General features: G+C 35.6%; 1 protein-coding gene across 6 annotated transcripts in view; it reads left to right on the forward strand.

Moving 5' to 3' along the window:
• Positions 1-18,557, forward strand: part of LOC132013798 (sodium channel protein type 2 subunit alpha) — a 140,264-nt gene that overhangs the window by 78,935 nt on the left and 42,772 nt on the right. For all 6 annotated transcript variants that reach the window (XM_059394099.1, XM_059394098.1, XM_059394101.1 and 3 more), the window contains 5 exons: positions 3,284-3,631; positions 7,545-7,677; positions 12,054-12,292; positions 14,278-14,451; positions 17,149-17,505. In XM_059394099.1, coding sequence (XP_059250082.1) covers positions 3,284-3,631; positions 7,545-7,677; positions 12,054-12,292; positions 14,278-14,451; positions 17,149-17,505 — 1,251 coding nt within the window. The remainder of the gene's footprint in view (positions 1-3,283; positions 3,632-7,544; positions 7,678-12,053; positions 12,293-14,277; positions 14,452-17,148; positions 17,506-18,557) is intronic.

An 18,557-nucleotide genomic window follows, 5' to 3' on the forward strand; every position in this document is an offset into this window, starting at 1 on the left:
TCTTTCTGCAAATATTGCCGACAAATATATCATTCTTCCAGTACCGTCTTCTTTGTAACTCTATTTCCTAGCTAGTTGGGCATGATAAGTGATTACTTCCATATACAGCATGCAACATCTAGCTCAGGTTGATATTTATTTCTTAAGTGGTATCTATATTTTAAAAGAGGGAAAACTTTCCTTGTATCTGATAAATAGATGAATAGCTAAGAAGATGGAGAGGGAGAAAGAAAGAGGATGGGGAGAGATGGAGAGTGGGAGGAAGAGGGGAGAAAGAAAAGAGAGAATCCTGAATTTATATTAATCCCACTTTCCAAGTCCCTGGAAGTCATACAGAAAATATTAAGGAAGACCCAGTGATAGGTTTTTTTGAGAGTCTAAGACCCCAAAGTATTAAAGACTATCATTTTGTGGTGACATGATGTAAAGGCAGTTGTGTTGATAACCATTTCTAGTTACACATTGAAAAAATATATATACAATGTAGGCTTCAACTGCAAGATTATAATTTTCTCAGTAAAGTAGGTGGATTGTATGAAATATTTCTTAGACTTCAGTTTGACTTGTTCATGTGGGAGATGGGAGAGAAGGAAGTCAAGAGTACAATCTCTAATCAAATCTCAAGACAATCTGGGTGTTTATTTATTTTATTTTATTTTTAAGATTTATTTTAGAGAGAGAGCATGTGCAAATGGGGAGAGGGGCAGAGGGAGAAGGAGAGAGAGAATCCCAAGGAGACTCTGTGCTGGGTGCAGAACCTGATGCAGGGCTTAATCCCAGGACCGTGAGACCATGACCTCAGCCAAAACCAAGAATTGGACATTCAATCTATTGAGCTACCTAGCTGTCCCTGAGTATCTTATTCTGAAGTTATAGTCAACCTTCTTAAGTCATTAGATATAGTCAACCTTTTTAGGTTATTATTTCACTTCCTGTTTATAATAAAGCAGGAGTTTCGGGTTTTTTTAGGGATTCATTTGTTATGGAAGATTTTTCGTATTGGCCATCCTTTATTTGTGGTGCAGCATTTGATTGTTATGGATTAGATAATTAATGCAAACAACAGAAGCTAATGTTAACAGATGAGGCACAATCGTTTTTCATACAGCTGTCTCATGTAAGCTGTGCTCTCGTATGGCATAATTCACCTTTGAACTCAGAGAGAAATCTTGTGTGCAATTTTATAACCTATTTCCCTCCAAACCCTTCTATTGGCTCTAATTAAGTAGAGTACTTGTAGTTAAAATATAAACTCCTACTAATAGTGATACGTATAGTTTCTACCTTATTTCTTTCTTCCAAGCATATCTTGTCTGACTTTTTGAGCTGATAGCCAGTATGTCACAAATCCTGTAACTCTCATGTTTTTATAGCTTATTCAAAGTCCCTTGTGAAAAGAGAGAAAAGAGGTGAAGGAAATTGGGTAGTAGTCTAAGAGAGACATAAAAAAAATTACTTATGTGGAAAACAGTAAAGGAAAAGAAGGAATCTTACTAGTGAAGTTGGTAATAAAATGAAAAAACAGGAACAGGAAAAGAAGAAAGGATGTCTTCTGAGGGAGCAGATCAGCCTCTTTAAATGTCCTTCCTTCTGTAATTGATGAATAAGATTCCATAACACAAGATAGTGTTTAAAGCTTATAAATGTTTTACAGATGTTTATAGACATTTTTGAGAAAAATTATTTTTTTAGCTAAAAAGAAAATTAAAAGCATACTTTTTGGTCAGGAAATATAAAAAATATATAGGTACAAAATAATTTTAGTTAGCTTTAAATCCTTTGGAGAGAAAAAGATCAAACTAACAACATTTAAATGATTAAATTAGTATTCTTTCCATTAATAGTCCTAGAATCCAACTCTAGCCAGCTTAAATAAAGATAACTGATTAGGGCGCCTGGGTGGCTCAGTGGGTTAAGCCGCTGCCTTCGGCTCAGGTCATGATCTCAGGGTCCTGGGATCGAGTCCCACATCGGGCTCTCTGCTCAGCAGGGAGCCTGCTTCCCTCTCTCTCTCTCTGCCTGCCTCTCCATCTACTTGTGATTTCTCTCTGTCAAATAAATAAATAAAATCTTTAAAAAAAAAAAAAAAGATAACTGATTAGATTTGATAAATAATATGTCAGTAGCTTTAGGTACTGACTCAAACATGTTACTATGGCCAAACATTTCTCCATATTTTAAGCCTTAGTTCCTCCAATACAGTGGCAAGATGCTACTGCAACTTCAAGCTTATATTCCATATTCTTAGCAACCCCAATTGAAAATGCACCTCTTTCTCAACAATTGTGAAAGCAATAAGTGGCTGCCAATGGACCAATCAGGGTCCCCTTGCATAGCTTTAAACGGTTCTCGATGGCCTGAGGGCCGGGCCTGGTCACAGTCTTGACTGAGGATCATTTGTCAAGGATAATCAGGGTACTGTTGAAAGGAGGAGGAGGAATGGATATTGGACAAGCAAGAAAGTGTTTATTACTATAGTGAAATTATAAAAGTAGACTATTAATAATCGGGAAGAGATTGTGTTCAATGCTACAATGCTTAAGAATCAAGGAAAACTGCACGGTAGCAGTGACAATGTAGCCGCTTAGTAATCTGTGTAATCATTGTGACCAAATACTCAGTGAAAACCAGGTTTTTGTGAATATGGTCTTTTCAAATTTCTTGAGAGACAGAAGAGTGAAAATCATGGAATGAATCATACAGTTCTCTCAGCTTGATTTATTTAATTTATTCATGAACACATTGTAAAATATGCAAAGGGAAGGGGAGAAGCTGCTCCTTGTACTATAATTAAACAGACCTACTAGCAAGATTGATTTTATTTTCCTCTGTGGTGAGATCTGCATCAGGGTGTGGTCACTAGTGGGCTCTTACTGGCTATATTTTTGGCTTCAAAGGATCTGAATGTAGGTGTTTGTGTAGTTGCTTTTCATTGGCATGTTAAATGAGATTAACTTCTAGAATAGAGTCTAGCAAAAAAATCTGTTTTATGTGCCAGTAATGGGACAAAATAATGTTGAGGGGTACTTGCAACTCTCTTAAGGCATGTGTAAAATAGAGAATATGATAGAAAATTAAAAATGAAGGAAGGGAGAAAAAGGTAAAGCAAAACCAATGGGGTGAACCTGGTAGAGTGTGCCAGAACACCACCAGCAGTTACCACAGGAGCCCGTGGTTCCAACTTGTCCTGCGACTTACTCTCTGACATGAGTCATGTCTCACATGTTTGGGGATGACTGCTCTTGATTCATCCATGTCTTGTTTGCTTTCTTATTATTCATAGTCTTTGTTGAGCATCCGTGGCTCCCTTTTCTCTCCAAGACGCAACAGTAGGGCGAGCCTTTTCAGTTTCAGAGGCCGAACAAAGGATATTGGCTCTGAGAATGACTTTGCCGATGATGAGCACAGCACCTTTGAGGACAATGACAGCCGGAGAGACTCTCTGTTTGTGCCACACAGACATGGAGAGCGGCGTCACAGCAATGTCAGCCAGGCCAGCCGTGCCTCCAGGGTACTACCCATTCTGCCGGTGAACGGAAAGATGCACAGTGCGGTGGATTGCAATGGAGTGGTCTCACTGGTCGGGGGCCCGTCTGCCCTCACATCTCCGGCTGGACAGCTCCTTCCTGAGGTGAGGCCAATGAAAACTGCCACTGTTGGGAAGGGACCTGTGGCTGCTGCAGCAGTGTTTTTTGATTTCCATATCCAGGAATTTTGTGAGGTCTTTTGTTGGGGTTAGTTGAGTCCAGCTGTGAACTCACTTTGTCAAATTGTTCTATTTAGATGTTTCTACAAATTAATTAAAAATATAGGTTGCCTCTCACAGAATCTAATTAGAAATATTCATCATTATACAGGAAAAAGAAAAGGATATCCTTAAAGGCCTAGGGGTATGAAACTTGTCAAAAAGCACAGCAACAATTTATCAAACATAATGTTTAATTAATATCGTTGAATGAAATGCAAGAAATGATAAAAAAGATTCTAATTACCACTGTTCCACTGAAAAGAGAATTTGATACTTCTGCTTGAAGTAGATACTATTACTAAAGACATCTAAATCCTGCCATGTACTGTTCTTTTTCTTTGCAGGTCAGAATGCTGTAACATTTTCAGCACCCACTCATTTTTAGCCAGCCATTGTACCTTTGTGTGATAAAGAAGTCACTCAAAGTACCTGGTAGGGTTATGTATTGCAATTTTTAGAGAAGATTTCAATTTTTATATTACTATCATGATTTCTTTTTGTACACAAAGACGCTGTAAATCAAGCATATAAAAAAGAGTTTCAACTAAATAGCAGACACCTATAAGAATATATTATTGTTATTTTCCTTTGTAAAACATGAGGTGCTTTTTAACTTTGGTATTAAATAAGATTTTATTGCCCGACATAAAAATATTCCAGAAATGTCATTAGGTTGTATTTTACAGCTTTCCAAATCATATTGTAATCTTCTTTGTATGATTTTTCTAAAACAAGCCCATTTATTATAGCTGGAGAAGCTCTTTCAGCCACATTAAAATTATCTGTAGTCAGCTTTCAGTCACCTAAATTTCTTACCCCTTACCTAGGTTATAGAAATAGCCATTGATTACTTTTTTCCCATGGCCTCTCCCCACCACTTTCTCCCAAAGCAGTGTCCAAGTACCTGGAGTCAGATAAATAGTGAAAAAAGTAGAACTTTGTAGTGAAGGACCAGGAAGAAGGCAGAAGGAATATCAACTTCTCTGTTAAAATAATCATGCCTAACTATGTACCAGACACCACCCAGAACACTTTACATGTGTTTTGGTTCATTAAGTCCATTTAGTTCATTAAGTATGATAGGTACTAATATTATTCCTATTTTAAAGAGGAGGAAGCTGAGGTCTGCACATGGTGGAACTAAGATTTTACCCCCGGTGTGCTAGCTACTAAAACTATATTCTACCCAAACTGCAATATAGTCTTTCATTGAATTTTTTTTAACTTTCTTAAATGGAAAGTAAGAAAATGGCTAAGGAAGCAAACATTTTCATATTTAACCCAGTGTTTCTCAAAATTTACTCATCCTCAGACTACTTACATCAGAATTTCCTGGGATACTTCTTAAAAATGGAAATTCCTCATCTCCCTCTTCCCCCAACCCCTGGCAGTCACCATTCTGCTCTCTGTTTCTGTGAGTTTGATGGCCAAAGGATAGAAAATTTCTATTAAGCAAGATAAATAAGGGCCGGAGATTTATATAACATAATTCCCATAGCTAACGATATTGCATTGTATTCTTAAAATTTGCTAAGATGGTAGATTTTATGTGAAGTGTTCTCATCACAAACCATAACAGCAACAACAACAGTAAAAAGGGAGATGAGAGGAAACTTTGGAAGGTGACGGAGATGTTTGTGGCCTTGATAGTGGTGGTAGTTCACAAGTGTATACCCACTGAATTGTGTATATGTAGAGCTTTTTGCATGTCAGTCATTCCTCAATAAAGTGGTTTAAAGAGAAAAAATAGAAATTCCTGGGCCAATCAAGACTTACTCACACCACAAGACTGAAGAGAACAAAGTCTGGGAAACTCCTTCCTTGATGATTCTTACACAGGATAAAGTATGAGCATCACTGATCTTGATATATGGTAAACAAATAAAACAAATCCTCAGTTTCCTTACATAAATACAAGGAGTATCTCAGAAACTAGAATTTATCAGTAATTACCATAAAACTCCTGCCCCATCAGAAAGGATAGGACACCTCTCTGAAGACAAATGGGAGCCCATTTGAAGCCAAGCTTAGTGAGGTCCTTTTATTTTCCACTCCATCGTGTCCATTCTGCAATCACGCAGCCAGGCACTCAGAGGCAGGGTACTGAGCCAAAGGTGCAGGCAAAGGAGTAGGCTTTGAGAGACAGCAGAGCGGAAAATGAGAATAGAGAATGAGGCACTGAAGGCAAATGATATCCCCCAAAGTACACAGTATCCTCAACATGTAAATTCAATAGAAGCAATTTAACTTAAGAAAGAATTTCCTCAGTAATATCATTAGAGGATCAGAAATCTATCATTAAAAATTAGACTTCTAGGATTTCACATATAGTTCTGTGTAGAGCAGAAGAGATTAGATGACCTTTAAGTGACCCTATTTTTTCCTTAAAACTTTGCCTCTCCGTCCAGGCCAATTATTTTAATTTCTGAGAAACAACTTTTTGATTTGAGGGACTTTAGTTAAAACGGGGTGAGGTGGTGGTGGTGGTTGTGGTGGTGGTGGTGGTATTTTTTTTTCTCATTAATCATGCTTCTCTTCTACCATAAAATTAATTTTAGGGTGACCTAGATGGATGTTTATCACCACTAGTGGCAATCATTTCAACTGAGTGGAAACTTTGCTTTTGAATGTCTGCATTGGAAGTATTCAGGTTAATAAAATAATGTTAATTATTCATTCCACAGTAAAGTCAAAGTAGATGAACAGGAATCATGTTGCTCTTTTAGAAATAGGGAGGATTATGAACTTATGAACTTATGACTTATTTATTATTAGCACTCAGATCAGCATATGAAATACATGAGTTTTGCCCTTTCTTCCTGTGATAATTAACTTCATTGTTTGATCTCCCAAGGTAGGAATAAATTTTTGCCCATGTTGGAATCTTGGTGAGTTTATTTTGGAATAGGAAAGTATCGAATCATTTTGTCATAGTGAAAAATCAAATTTCCCCAACTTGGTGTTATTGACTTAAATTAGAGTTTCAGCACCAAGGATGTGTTGTTTTGTGAATGCTTTGTGGAGTTGTTTTGTAAATGTAAATGTTAAAAATTAGTTCTAATACTTGCTTTTATTATGTTAGGAGTTGTTACCTATTTATAATGAACAAAAGCATTTTATAAGTTCAATTCATCTTTTAAGGGAACTGTTACTAACACATATTAGGGAAACCTTAAAAACTCCTCCCATATGTTAAACTGTGAATATGTATCTATAAAGATCTAATAACTCAACCTGAAAGTAAATTAAGGAACACTGAGTTTCAGTCTGAAGTTCTAGGTAGGAATGGTTGAAATGCTAAAAGATTATCTTTGCAATGGTAGGCATGATCCATCCAGCCAAAAGCTCCACCGTGGAGAAATTAAAGTCCATCTTGATTGCAAACCCAGGTGTGCGTCATTGAAGGCTGAGAATCTGATGGGCTTTCAAACACTTCCCAGGAATGCTGATTCCAGCAAAATCTTAATGAGCTGTTCTCAACTGGTAGACGCTTAGTTAAGTAGTACCTACTATAGGAACACTTTGGGTTGTTTTGTTTGTTTTTGTTTAAGATTTTTTTTTTTTTTTTTACTTATGAGAGAAATAGAGAACATGAGAAAGAAGCGGGGAGGGTCAGAGGGAGAAGCAGATGCCCTGCTGAACAGGGAGCCCAGCGAGGTGTTCAATCCTGGGACTCGGGATCATGACCTGAGCCGAAGGCAGTGGCCTAACCAACTGAGCCATGCAGGCGTCCCAACACTTTGGGTGTTGCTAACCTTAAGAATAACAGTTATTTTACCTGAAGTTTTATTTTCAGGGCACAACTACTGAAACAGAACTAAGAAAGAGAAGGTCCAGTTCTTATCATGTTTCCATGGATTTACTGGAAGATCCTACAGCAAGGCAAAGAGCAATGAGTCTAGCCAGTATTTTAACTAACACCATGGAAGGTATGTCAGAAGTCTTATAGCAGAGCTACTTGGTGGTACGTTGGTAATGATGAAAAAAATACTAATTCCATAAATTCCAAGAAAATTCTTCCTGACTTTATATTACATCAGCATTATGTCTTTTACCAGATAAAATAAAATCCACATACAACATGTAGATTCTACTATCTCATACAGATTTTTACCTTTAGCCTCCAGGAAGCTACTGTAAATTCAAGATATACATGGAATACTGCTTTTGTAGATTCACTTCTAAACTGTTGAAACTTATTGTGTGCATGACAATGAAAGGAGTGTAATGATAAATGTTTATTTTCATGATCATGCTAACCCATTTGAATTGTATTAACTACTTGAGACAAAAGTTATAGAGTCCTTTGATTTAACCAGAACTATAAATGAAAATATGGATTAAGGTTTGATATTAACCAGTTTGAAGCAAACTTTTCAAAATTTTGTAGACTTACTTATGCCTCTCTTTGACCAGTATTTTACAGTATATCAGCTCTTTCTTTAGCTGCAGATTGTATATCTGAGTAGTTAGCATATTGTTTAGCAGTCTGGATCTTACAACGCCAAAATAAAAACTTTGGGGACAGCTTGATCTGTGATTGATTCTTGGTTCTCCTCTATGTTAAATGTTTTAATACGACTCTAAACTTCAGGGGGGTTTTCATCAGTAAAATGCAGATAATGGGGTCTAGGCATCAGGTTGTTGTAAGAATTTAGACATCATATATAAAACACCTATATATCTGGAATGTAGAAGGCAGTCAGTAAATATAATCATTGTCATTTTACTTTCATTGTTTTTGTTAATTTACATTTGTGTCTTTCCACACTATAAGTGAATTTAAATGTGAACTATCAACTTCAACTACTTGGAAAATACTTTCATATAAAATATATTCTATCCTTCTCCCTCACCCTCCATCTCCCTTCTCTCCCTTTCTCTTTTATAACCCCCCTTTCTGCCCTTTCCTAGGTTTTATCTGTGTGCGTGTGTGTGTGTGTGTGTTTCTGTAGACGTGTCAAAGGAAGAAGAAAGATGGCGAATGAGAGAGAATGCACAGGCACATGCATTTCTTATTGTTAGTTATAGTTTCTCTTGGCATTCTTGGAGTAATTCTTTTTCCAGTCTGAATGCAAAGATTTTTTGATACTAATACCAGTACCAAAAGCCTAAAAGTCACAGCCAGAAAAAAACCCACAGTGTAGATGTCTGGATATATATCACAGCCACGTCAGTATTACAAGACCCAATTTTCATAATATCTTAATTCAGTATCAGAAATCTTCTCATTGATTTCTATGGAATATTAAACTCAGTACGTTCTTCCCCAACCTCGCCTGCGTTAGCTTGCACTCCCTCTTCTCCCCCAGCTGCCAGTAGCTTGCTCCTCCCTGTCCCTCCAGGTAAATCTTTTGAAGATTCTCTGGTCTTCTGCTCCTTGCCATAGCAAAACCACTGAGAGGAAGCTGCCAGTGGTTCTGCTACCGATGTCAGCAGCATGTCTGCTCCCTAAAGCAAGAAGTAGAGAAGGAGACAGGGTAAGTCTAAATCAACAGTCCTACTTTGCACTTCTGATACCATTAAGTTTGAGCTAACGTAAGCAATTACTTGAAAAACATCAATCCACCACAAGATTGAACTTGCCCACGAATTAAGATACAGAGTTCAAAATGAGTGTATCCACATGGCTCTCCACTGAAATGTATCTCAATGGAGTTGCCTAGGATGTCCTAGAAATATGTATAACTTAGGAAGCAGGTTTAATACCTGAAGAGCTTCTTAACTATACTTTTGTGAGGGACCATGGCAACATTTTCATTCTGTTTTTCATTGGTTTTATAGAATATAAACCTTTCTTTTCTTTATTCAATGGTATCTAAAACTTTTGAATGTGACATTGATCTAGGTTGGTTGTTAGCAATACTTCACATACACATGCATATCAGAGCTGTCTTACATAGTCCTTCCCTTTTTTGGTCCTGCTAACAGTAGAAGGTTTCTTAGGTTGACATAATTCATTTATTTGGGGTCCTTTCTTCTCTGTCTAATCATGGTTTAGTTTCTCACCCCACCACCACCCCATCTCTCTCTCTCTCTCTCTGAACCAGGCTTGTTGATCCAGCTGGCTGGCATCTTTTGTTTTCCTTCTTTTGAACTACAGTCAAGTCTCCATTGTCCCATGTAATGAATAGCCTCCTACTTAATGAAACTGTAGGAGGTGAGCAAAAACAAATTGTTTGCTTTTCAAATTTTAAATGCAAAAACTGTACAGAAATGTTTCCTGGTCACATCCTTGAGAAGGATAGAGGGAGGGTAAGTTACAAACACCTGAGGAATTGAGGAGAACCAGCAAAATACGCAAACTAGGATGTAAGGGAATCTCAGTGCGGATAATCCACACAGGAATAATGGAGAGATGGCTGTCGTTCTTTCCTGAGTGCTATGTTTTGTTTTAAAATGTAAGATTCTCTCTCTCTCTCTCTGTCTCTCATTCCCTCTCTCTGGCATGAATAATGGGATGATTTTATTTTAGAACTAAAACAACTTTGATCCACTTTTTCCTGGTGTCAAGATAAGCAACACTGGCTGAATTTTCCCTTTTGAACTTTTCTCTGGTTTGTTTGTTTGTTTTCTACACAATTCCCATTTGCTTCTCTTTACCTGCTAAATGACAAGTAGCATTAAAAATACTTATCCTGACTGTACACAGGCCAAGAGTTATTATTTAATTTCTCTTTTGTTAATTACTATAAATGATATCTTTTTATCTTCAACATAAACATGACATTGTTTTGGAGTCTTAAAAGCATCTGTGCAATAATTGGTTATTGATATTGTATTTTTCCTCTGATTTATATCTCAGCTATTCTTTATTGTTTACAAGATTATGTATTAAGAAAAAGAGAAATGAACTGTGCACCTGAAGAATTTTAGTATCTAAAGAGACAATGAAGAATCTACCTCTAATGGATTTCTGCTTAAAAATATTCAGGAAATTAATTTTACTTTAGGGAAGTGGTGAACTTATAGTATTAGTTAATAGTGAATGTTTATCAGTGAAATAAAAAATCATTAGCTATGGTTGTGTTTATCCATTTCATATGTTATTTTCTCCTCCACAAAGTTTAGCTTCTAGTTAATTATATCAGGTTTGAAGAAATATTCCAGTTGCAACAGTAGTAATAACTGACCAGAGTCAAATATACCATGAATTAAAAAAGAATCTTTTTCCTTTATTTTAGTGCTAAGAAGTGGTGGCCTTATATCTGGCAGAACAGATAATCAGGTGTGAAGTAATGATATGGGCAGAAAAGAAGTTCTGCATTGTTTTCCCACTTAAGAATTGATTAAAAGATCATCTTACCAAAGAAGATAGTAATTTTCCACTTCCTAATTTTCTAAAATTCTTTGCCAGTATTTACCAAGGTTCAGTATTTTGAGTATTACCTTAAAGAGCTATGCAAGTCTGTCTTCTTTCTCCTGTTATTCATTTGAAATGCCTCTTGAAATCACTGTACTTTTTTCTTAAGTTAGTGTATTATGATGTGAAATCTTATATCATAGACTTGGTATGATAGTTATACACTTTAATACCTTCAAATAAATCCACAACATGATAATTTATGAATTCTACATACGTTCCACCTAAAATCCTCTTATATAGTAGTACATAATTCTCAATTGAAACATTGGTTTCTGCTAACAGTGAGTATCCTAGTTTCTTAACATGCATATTTTCTCTTCTTTTGTGCCCTCTAGTTAAATAAAGAAATTTAAAGAAAAAGAATCCTGTTGAGTTTAATATGCAAGCCTATATTTAAAAAAGCTTAACTGGAAACTTTTTGACTAAGACTGGTGACACTGACCAAACTATTTCATTAAAAGACTCAAAACATATATCTAATTCAAGAAACTAAGATTCAGCACGACTGATAGAAATTTTAGGACATCTTCTGAGAAGGGATTCTTTGATATGTATAATATACATATGCATATATATATATATATATATATATATATATATATATGCATCTGGCTCTATCTGGAGCATGGATGAGCTTAACCCAAGTCCTCCCCATTAGTTTCAAATATCCTTGAAGATAATTTTTGGACAGTTTAATATTGCAGATAGAATCTGTGAAACTATGTTTAGCCAAAATAGATTTGGAAAATTTACTAGCCTTTCTGTGCCCATGTTTTTATGACAACTAACATAATAGATCTTTTCCTGTTCCACCATCAGATTAACCTATTAATGCCTTTTGACAACTTCAGACTTCTAAAAAATCACTTTCAATTTAAAGCAATGCTGCCTAATAGAAATTAAGCAGTTTTCATAAGTATTCTAACTTATTTTCCCCAGAACTTGAAGAATCCAGACAGAAATGCCCACCCTGCTGGTACAAATTTGCTAACATGTGTTTGATTTGGGACTGCTGTAAACCATGGTTAAAGGTGAAACATCTCGTCAACCTGGTTGTGATGGACCCGTTTGTTGATCTGGCCATCACCATCTGCATTGTCTTAAATACACTCTTTATGGCCATGGAGCACTACCCTATGACAGAGCAGTTCAGCAGTGTGCTGTCAGTTGGGAACCTGGTAAGACTCACTGAGGATTCCTCTTCCCCTTGAAAGAATTCATGACTGCCTTAATGAATTGCATATAGCACCTTCAAGTTAAATGTGTATTAATTGGCCATGTACACCTGGACAGCAAAAGTTTAACATCCTTTTTTTATAACAAAAATATGTTGATTGTTACAGTTAAATAATGCAGAAGAGTGAAAGATTTTATGTACAATTTGATTTAGAATTAAATTTTACTAGAAAGATGCACATTAATTATAGAGGATATTGGTCTATGTTAACAAGATTGTGATGTGTTTCTCACCAGGTAGTTAGAATAGATTCTTAATGTCATGACCACATTTGTCAAATTATAGAATATACCAAATCAGAAAATTTTGAAACATCATTTATAAACACTGAAGATGGAATCTTTTGGGAGGAAATAATCATATAGAGATTATTTATATGTATATATCCATATATATGAAAGAGGCTTAGGTTCTCATGCACCTCCTGACTTGAGAAATGAAATTTACATGAGCTCCCGCTCTCTAGATTCCCATAAATTCAGTCCTAAGGCAGATACTATGTTTGTATTTCACAACTGGGGAAACTGTACCCAGAAGAAATTGACAGAGCAATGGGATGTCTGAACACTATATCAGAGGCTCTGAAAGCTATTTCAGAGAATATCATAAACTGTAGTCAGAAATCATAGAACTATGGGGTAGGAAGTAATAATAACATTACCTAGTCCAAATTTTCACCTATATGGGAACCACTTCAATATTATCTCTAAAAAACAAGCAAGGGATGGAAGAAAGCTTAATGAAGGTGAGTATTAGGAAACAACTCAAATGGGCATAAGCAAAAATAAAGAGAATTTCATTACCTCAAGTAGCTAACTAACACCCATTTGGGCACAGCTCCAGGTTTTAACCTGTACAGATTCTGTTTCTCAAGCAATGTCACTGGAAGTCATTTTCTGACCCTGCTTCTTCCCAGTAGGCTTCCTTTGTCTCTGGCTGGGTATTCTATTGGTGGCAACAGCCCACCAACTTTTATCTTACCAGAATAGTTTCCTGAGCAGAAGGATTGTGCTTCCTAACTAGTTCCTTAACAAAGGTCTAAGAGTTGATGATTATTGGCCTGACTGGAGTTACATAACCATTTCTAAGCCAGTCTCTGGTTCTAGAATTAGAATGCCCTATTTGGCCAAACCAGAACCATTTCTTATCACTAGAGACAGAGTAAATGAGTAGAATTATAAAGAAAAAATCAAGTCTGCCATTTCTAGATGAAGGGAGAATAGATGCTGGAAAGACAAAAACAACAAATGAACAATTCAAAGTGGGACTTGTCTTACATGTTAAGGAAGGCAAGATTTGCATTTGAGGTGAATCATGGAATGGTAGAAAATGTATGGACAGGGCATATACATTCTTTTCAAGTATATATACATTCTTTACAAGTATATATGAAATATTCCCCAAGATAAGCTATATATGAGGTTATAAAACACGCCTCAATAAACTTAAAAAGATTGAAATCATACAAAGTACTTTTCTGACAAAAATGAATGAAATTAGAAGTAATAAATTAGGAAAATTTACAAATATGTGGAAATTAAAAAACTTCTCCTAATGACAGTGGGTTAAAGAAGAAATCACAAGAGTGACTAGAAATACTTCAAAATGAATGAAAATGAAAAATCATCAAATTGAAATTTATGAAGTGCAGTTGCCCACAATATTTTAGCTAAAACTTTCATGAAAATAAAAATGATAATATTAATTTTATGGTCTTAATTCATATACTCCTCATAACTTAATAAAACTTAAATATAATAAACAGTTTAAATATTGATTTGAGTACACACCATTTGAGGTTACTGGATCTAAACCAATTTTTAAAATTTATGATTTAATTGTGGTTTATTGGGAGTAAGTTAAATAGCTCAATAATTATTTATGATTTCAAGAGTGTTCACTTGTGTAATAACATTTCTTGTTTAGGTCTTCACTGGGATCTTCACAGCAGAAATGTTTCTCAAGATAATAGCCATGGATCCATATTATTACTTTCAAGAAGGCTGGAATATTTTTGACGGTTTAATTGTGAGCCTTAGTTTAATGGAACTTGGTTTGGCAAACGTGGAAGGATTGTCAGTTCTCCGATCATTTCGGCTGGTAAGTTAATTGAAAGTATCTATAATGTTTTTATAATTAATTTAATCAAATTTCTCTCTTACTTAGTAGGAACAAGAATTATAATTTTTTCTATAGCTAAAATATTATTTGAGTATATTTAAAAACAAACCAGATTCCTTTACAACCAGCTGGTAATTTGTTCTTCATCATAGCTTTGACAGGTAAATGATGTTTATTCAAACGAACAACCAACAGTTCTGTCTTTAGTAATTGAATGGCAGGGCTAATAGGGAGAGAGAAAAAGGATTCATATATAAATCCAAATACAATTAAACATATTATTCACCTTTCAGTTATGTGAAGTTGCTTAACTGTGCATAAGACTTGATTGAGACTTAGGATGAGCTCACCTTTCTCTCAGAGGCTCAGAATTATGGATTTGCCCACCTTGCCCCCACAGAAGTCAAGATTTGAGAATGGGTAGAGTATGCAAGGGAAGAAAGTAGAGTGCCCCCACACATTTGCCCCTTCTGCCAGGCAGGAAGTCACCAGATGTAGTCCTGAGAAGACTTGCTGTATTATGTTTTGTTAAGTTTAGAGAAAGAGTCTTTTATTTGATCTTTATATTCATCAGTTCACAAATCTTTTATAATTAAGAGACAAAATATCACTTGACACATTTCCATTTAAAGTACAATATGTTTTATCTTGTTACTTTGAGTTGGCTCTTTTTGTGATTTATTTTCAATTAATAGGGGTTGTAGATAGTTACTAAAGACAGGTTCCTATCAGTAATGTATTAATGGTGATTAGAGTCAAGACTTTGCTCTGAAGTCTATTTAGAATTTCCTGTACCACCTTCGAAGATGAAATTTCAATTGAGATCCTTAGAGCTATGGTTTCCTTCCCTGATTGTCATGGATAGTTGTGAATCTAATTTGAAGCTAAAAGGATGCAGAAAACAGAGAAAAAATTAGAAGTGAGGGTGCCTGGGTGGCTCAGTGGGTTAAACCGCTGCCTTCGGCTCAGGTCATGATCTCAGCGTCCTGGGATCGAGTCCTGCATCAGGCTCTCTGCTCAGCAGAGAGCCTGCTTCCCTCTCTCTCTCTCTGCCTCCCTCTCTGTCTACTTGTGATCTCTGTCAAATAAATAAATAAAATCTTTAAAAAAAATTAGAAGTGATTATATAACAAATAATATGGGCAACTACTTAAAAATGTTTAGTAAATCTTTAGATAATGTGATGCAGTTTGGGGAAATAGGAAACATATTATCATTAGTGTTTTGCTTAGTGTGTAGCTCTTTTGCATTAATTATTCTCTGGGAATAAAGTAAACATTTTGGTACTTATATCCACTCCTTTGGGTAACTTAGATGCCATTAAATAATGCACTACTCTTGGCCTGACATTTACTGAAGCATCAGAAATAAAAATGCTGCTGCAGTTGAACTGTAAATGGTACCTTAGAGGATTCCATGAGCTCATACAAATGACATGTCAAGTAGTGGTGGCAAGCCATTTACATTCTATAATGAATTAATTAAGTCACTGAAGACATAAGAGTTGACAAAATACAGCTTTTTAACTTAAGTCCACAGTAGTCTCCTCCCCCTTATCCGTGGGAATATATTTTAAGACCCCTAGTGGATGCTTCTAAAACTGTGGATAGTACCGAACCCTGTATATACTGTTTTTTTCCTATACATACACACCTGTGATAAAATTTAATTTATGAATTAGGCACGGTAAGAGATTAACAATAATAAGTAATAATAAAATAGAATAATTACAATAATATACTCTAAATAAAAGTTATCTGAATGTGGTCTCTTTCTCAAAATATCTTATTGTATTATACTCACCCTTCTTCTAGTAATGACTTGAAATGATAAAATGCGTATCTGTTGAGATGAAGTGATGTACGCGCCGTAGGCATTGTGACATAGCGTTAGGCCACTATTAAGAAGGAGGAAAGCGCATCATTTGCTTCCAGACCACAGTTGACCATGGTTCACAGAAAGTGGAAATGCAAACAAGGACAGGTGGACTATTGAATAATAAATCTCCTTTAAAATAAAAAGTTTGTTGTTGCAACAAACTTATGATATAGCAAGGATTAAAGCAATCTAAAGATTTAAGGAAATTAGTTGCTTTTTTTCCTCTTGCACCTTACATAATTTGTGTTAATTTTATCTGTACTTACGTGTCTCAAGTACACTAAAAAAATGTATCCACTTTGAGATTTTTTTTTCCATTTTATTTTATTTCTTTTCAGTGTTCCAGCATTCACTGTTTATGCACCACACCCAGTGCCCTATGCAGTACGTGTCCTCCTTAATACCCAAGTAATGACAGCCTCTACTTCTGTGAAACAGTCTCTGCCAATTAATCATCATTAATCTTAGCTATGTCAGGTCCCTATGGAAAACAAAACAAAAAAATCTTACATAAGTAAAATCTTACATATGTAAGATTCTGGAAGTTTTGGTGTATCTTATCATTAAAATGCCAATAAAAACTGTATAATATATTTGTATTACTTATAAAATAGACTATTTTAGAATGAAAAATACCCATGGTATTAAATAACTGATACATTTGCTAGGTAAAAGTTGACATGCAAATAAGCCATCACCCTATAATTGAGACAATTATGCCATAGATTTTCCTTGTAAATAAATTTATAGATCCTTTAGAAGGCAGGGCAGTAATAGCCTTCTCACTTTTGTTTCCAGCTCCGAGTGTTCAAATTGGCAAAATCCTGGCCCACCCTGAATATGCTGATAAAGATCATTGGCAACTCAGTGGGGGCTCTGGGTAACCTCACTTTGGTGTTAGCCATCATCGTCTTCATTTTTGCCGTGGTCGGCATGCAGCTCTTTGGTAAGAGCTACAAAGAATGTGTCTGCAAGATCTCCAATGATTGTGAACTTCCACGCTGGCACATGCATGACTTCTTCCACTCCTTCCTGATTGTGTTCCGCGTGTTGTGCGGAGAGTGGATTGAAACCATGTGGGACTGTATGGAGGTCGCTGGCCAAACCATGTGCCTTACTGTCTTCATGATGGTCATGGTGATTGGAAACCTGGTGGTATGTAGTAAAAATATTTTCCTTATTTTTAGTAAAAGAAATGTAATCATTAAAAAGTATGTTCAACTGAGGAATGTTTTATGTTTTTGGCTTTTTAAAAACAATGCTCAATTATTCATTATTGCAGGAGCCAGGTAAAGTTTGGACTATTGAGACCTACATTAACTTTTTAAAAAATATTTGTTCATTGTTTATTTTTATTTTTTCCAGTTTTACATGATTGACATATATACCGTATAGCATAACTGTTAAAATACCATTTGAACCAGAGTTCATACCTATACTTCTTACTATTCCATGGAGAGAGCCATTTCTAGCTTTTATCTTTTAGTTCTTGTATTAAAGCATGGATGTGGTACTAAGAATAATCACACACTTTTTTAAAGTATCAGCAATTGTATCACTTAAAGATGTTTTCATATTTTGGTGTCCTGCAAATTGGAGTTCAAAAAAATTAATGATCACCTCAAATGCATTAAAAGGGCATGCATTATTTGGTGCCTAGAAACTACAGTATCAGCAAATAACACTGACTCAAGAATCACATATTATCATGTCTGTGTCAAATGAACCATTCCCAGTACATCTTTATAGAGTCCTGGAGGCATGGAAAATGTGATAAGAAGATAGATATACACCATGATATGACTTATACTCAAACAGGAGTAAAGATGGAAATATCTAATACATGTCAAAAATATAAAAACAAAGTGCTGTATGTCAAGTTCACAAAGTGGAGACATTGCTTTAGACAGGCTTTGTCAAGGGGGTTGAACCCAAATTATCTTTAATTACAGTGTAAGATTTAGCTTGGTAGGAAGAAAAGTAGACTGTCACAGACAGTAGACCCAGGGGGATGGGGAAGAGAGGACAGTAGACTCAGTGATGGGGATCAGATTCTTGTACTTCACATATGAATTATTCTGGGTTGCTTGATTAAGTTCCAATCTAGTGAACTAGAGCAAATATTGACATAACCATATTTTTAAGTGATAATTTATACATTTAATTTCATTTCACATAAAAGCAACCTCCAGTTCCCTCAAAGGAAG

This window comes from Mustela nigripes, chromosome 3, assembly GCF_022355385.1.
Source record: "Mustela nigripes isolate SB6536 chromosome 3, MUSNIG.SB6536, whole genome shotgun sequence".
NCBI lineage: Eukaryota > Metazoa > Chordata > Mammalia > Carnivora > Mustelidae > Mustela > Mustela nigripes.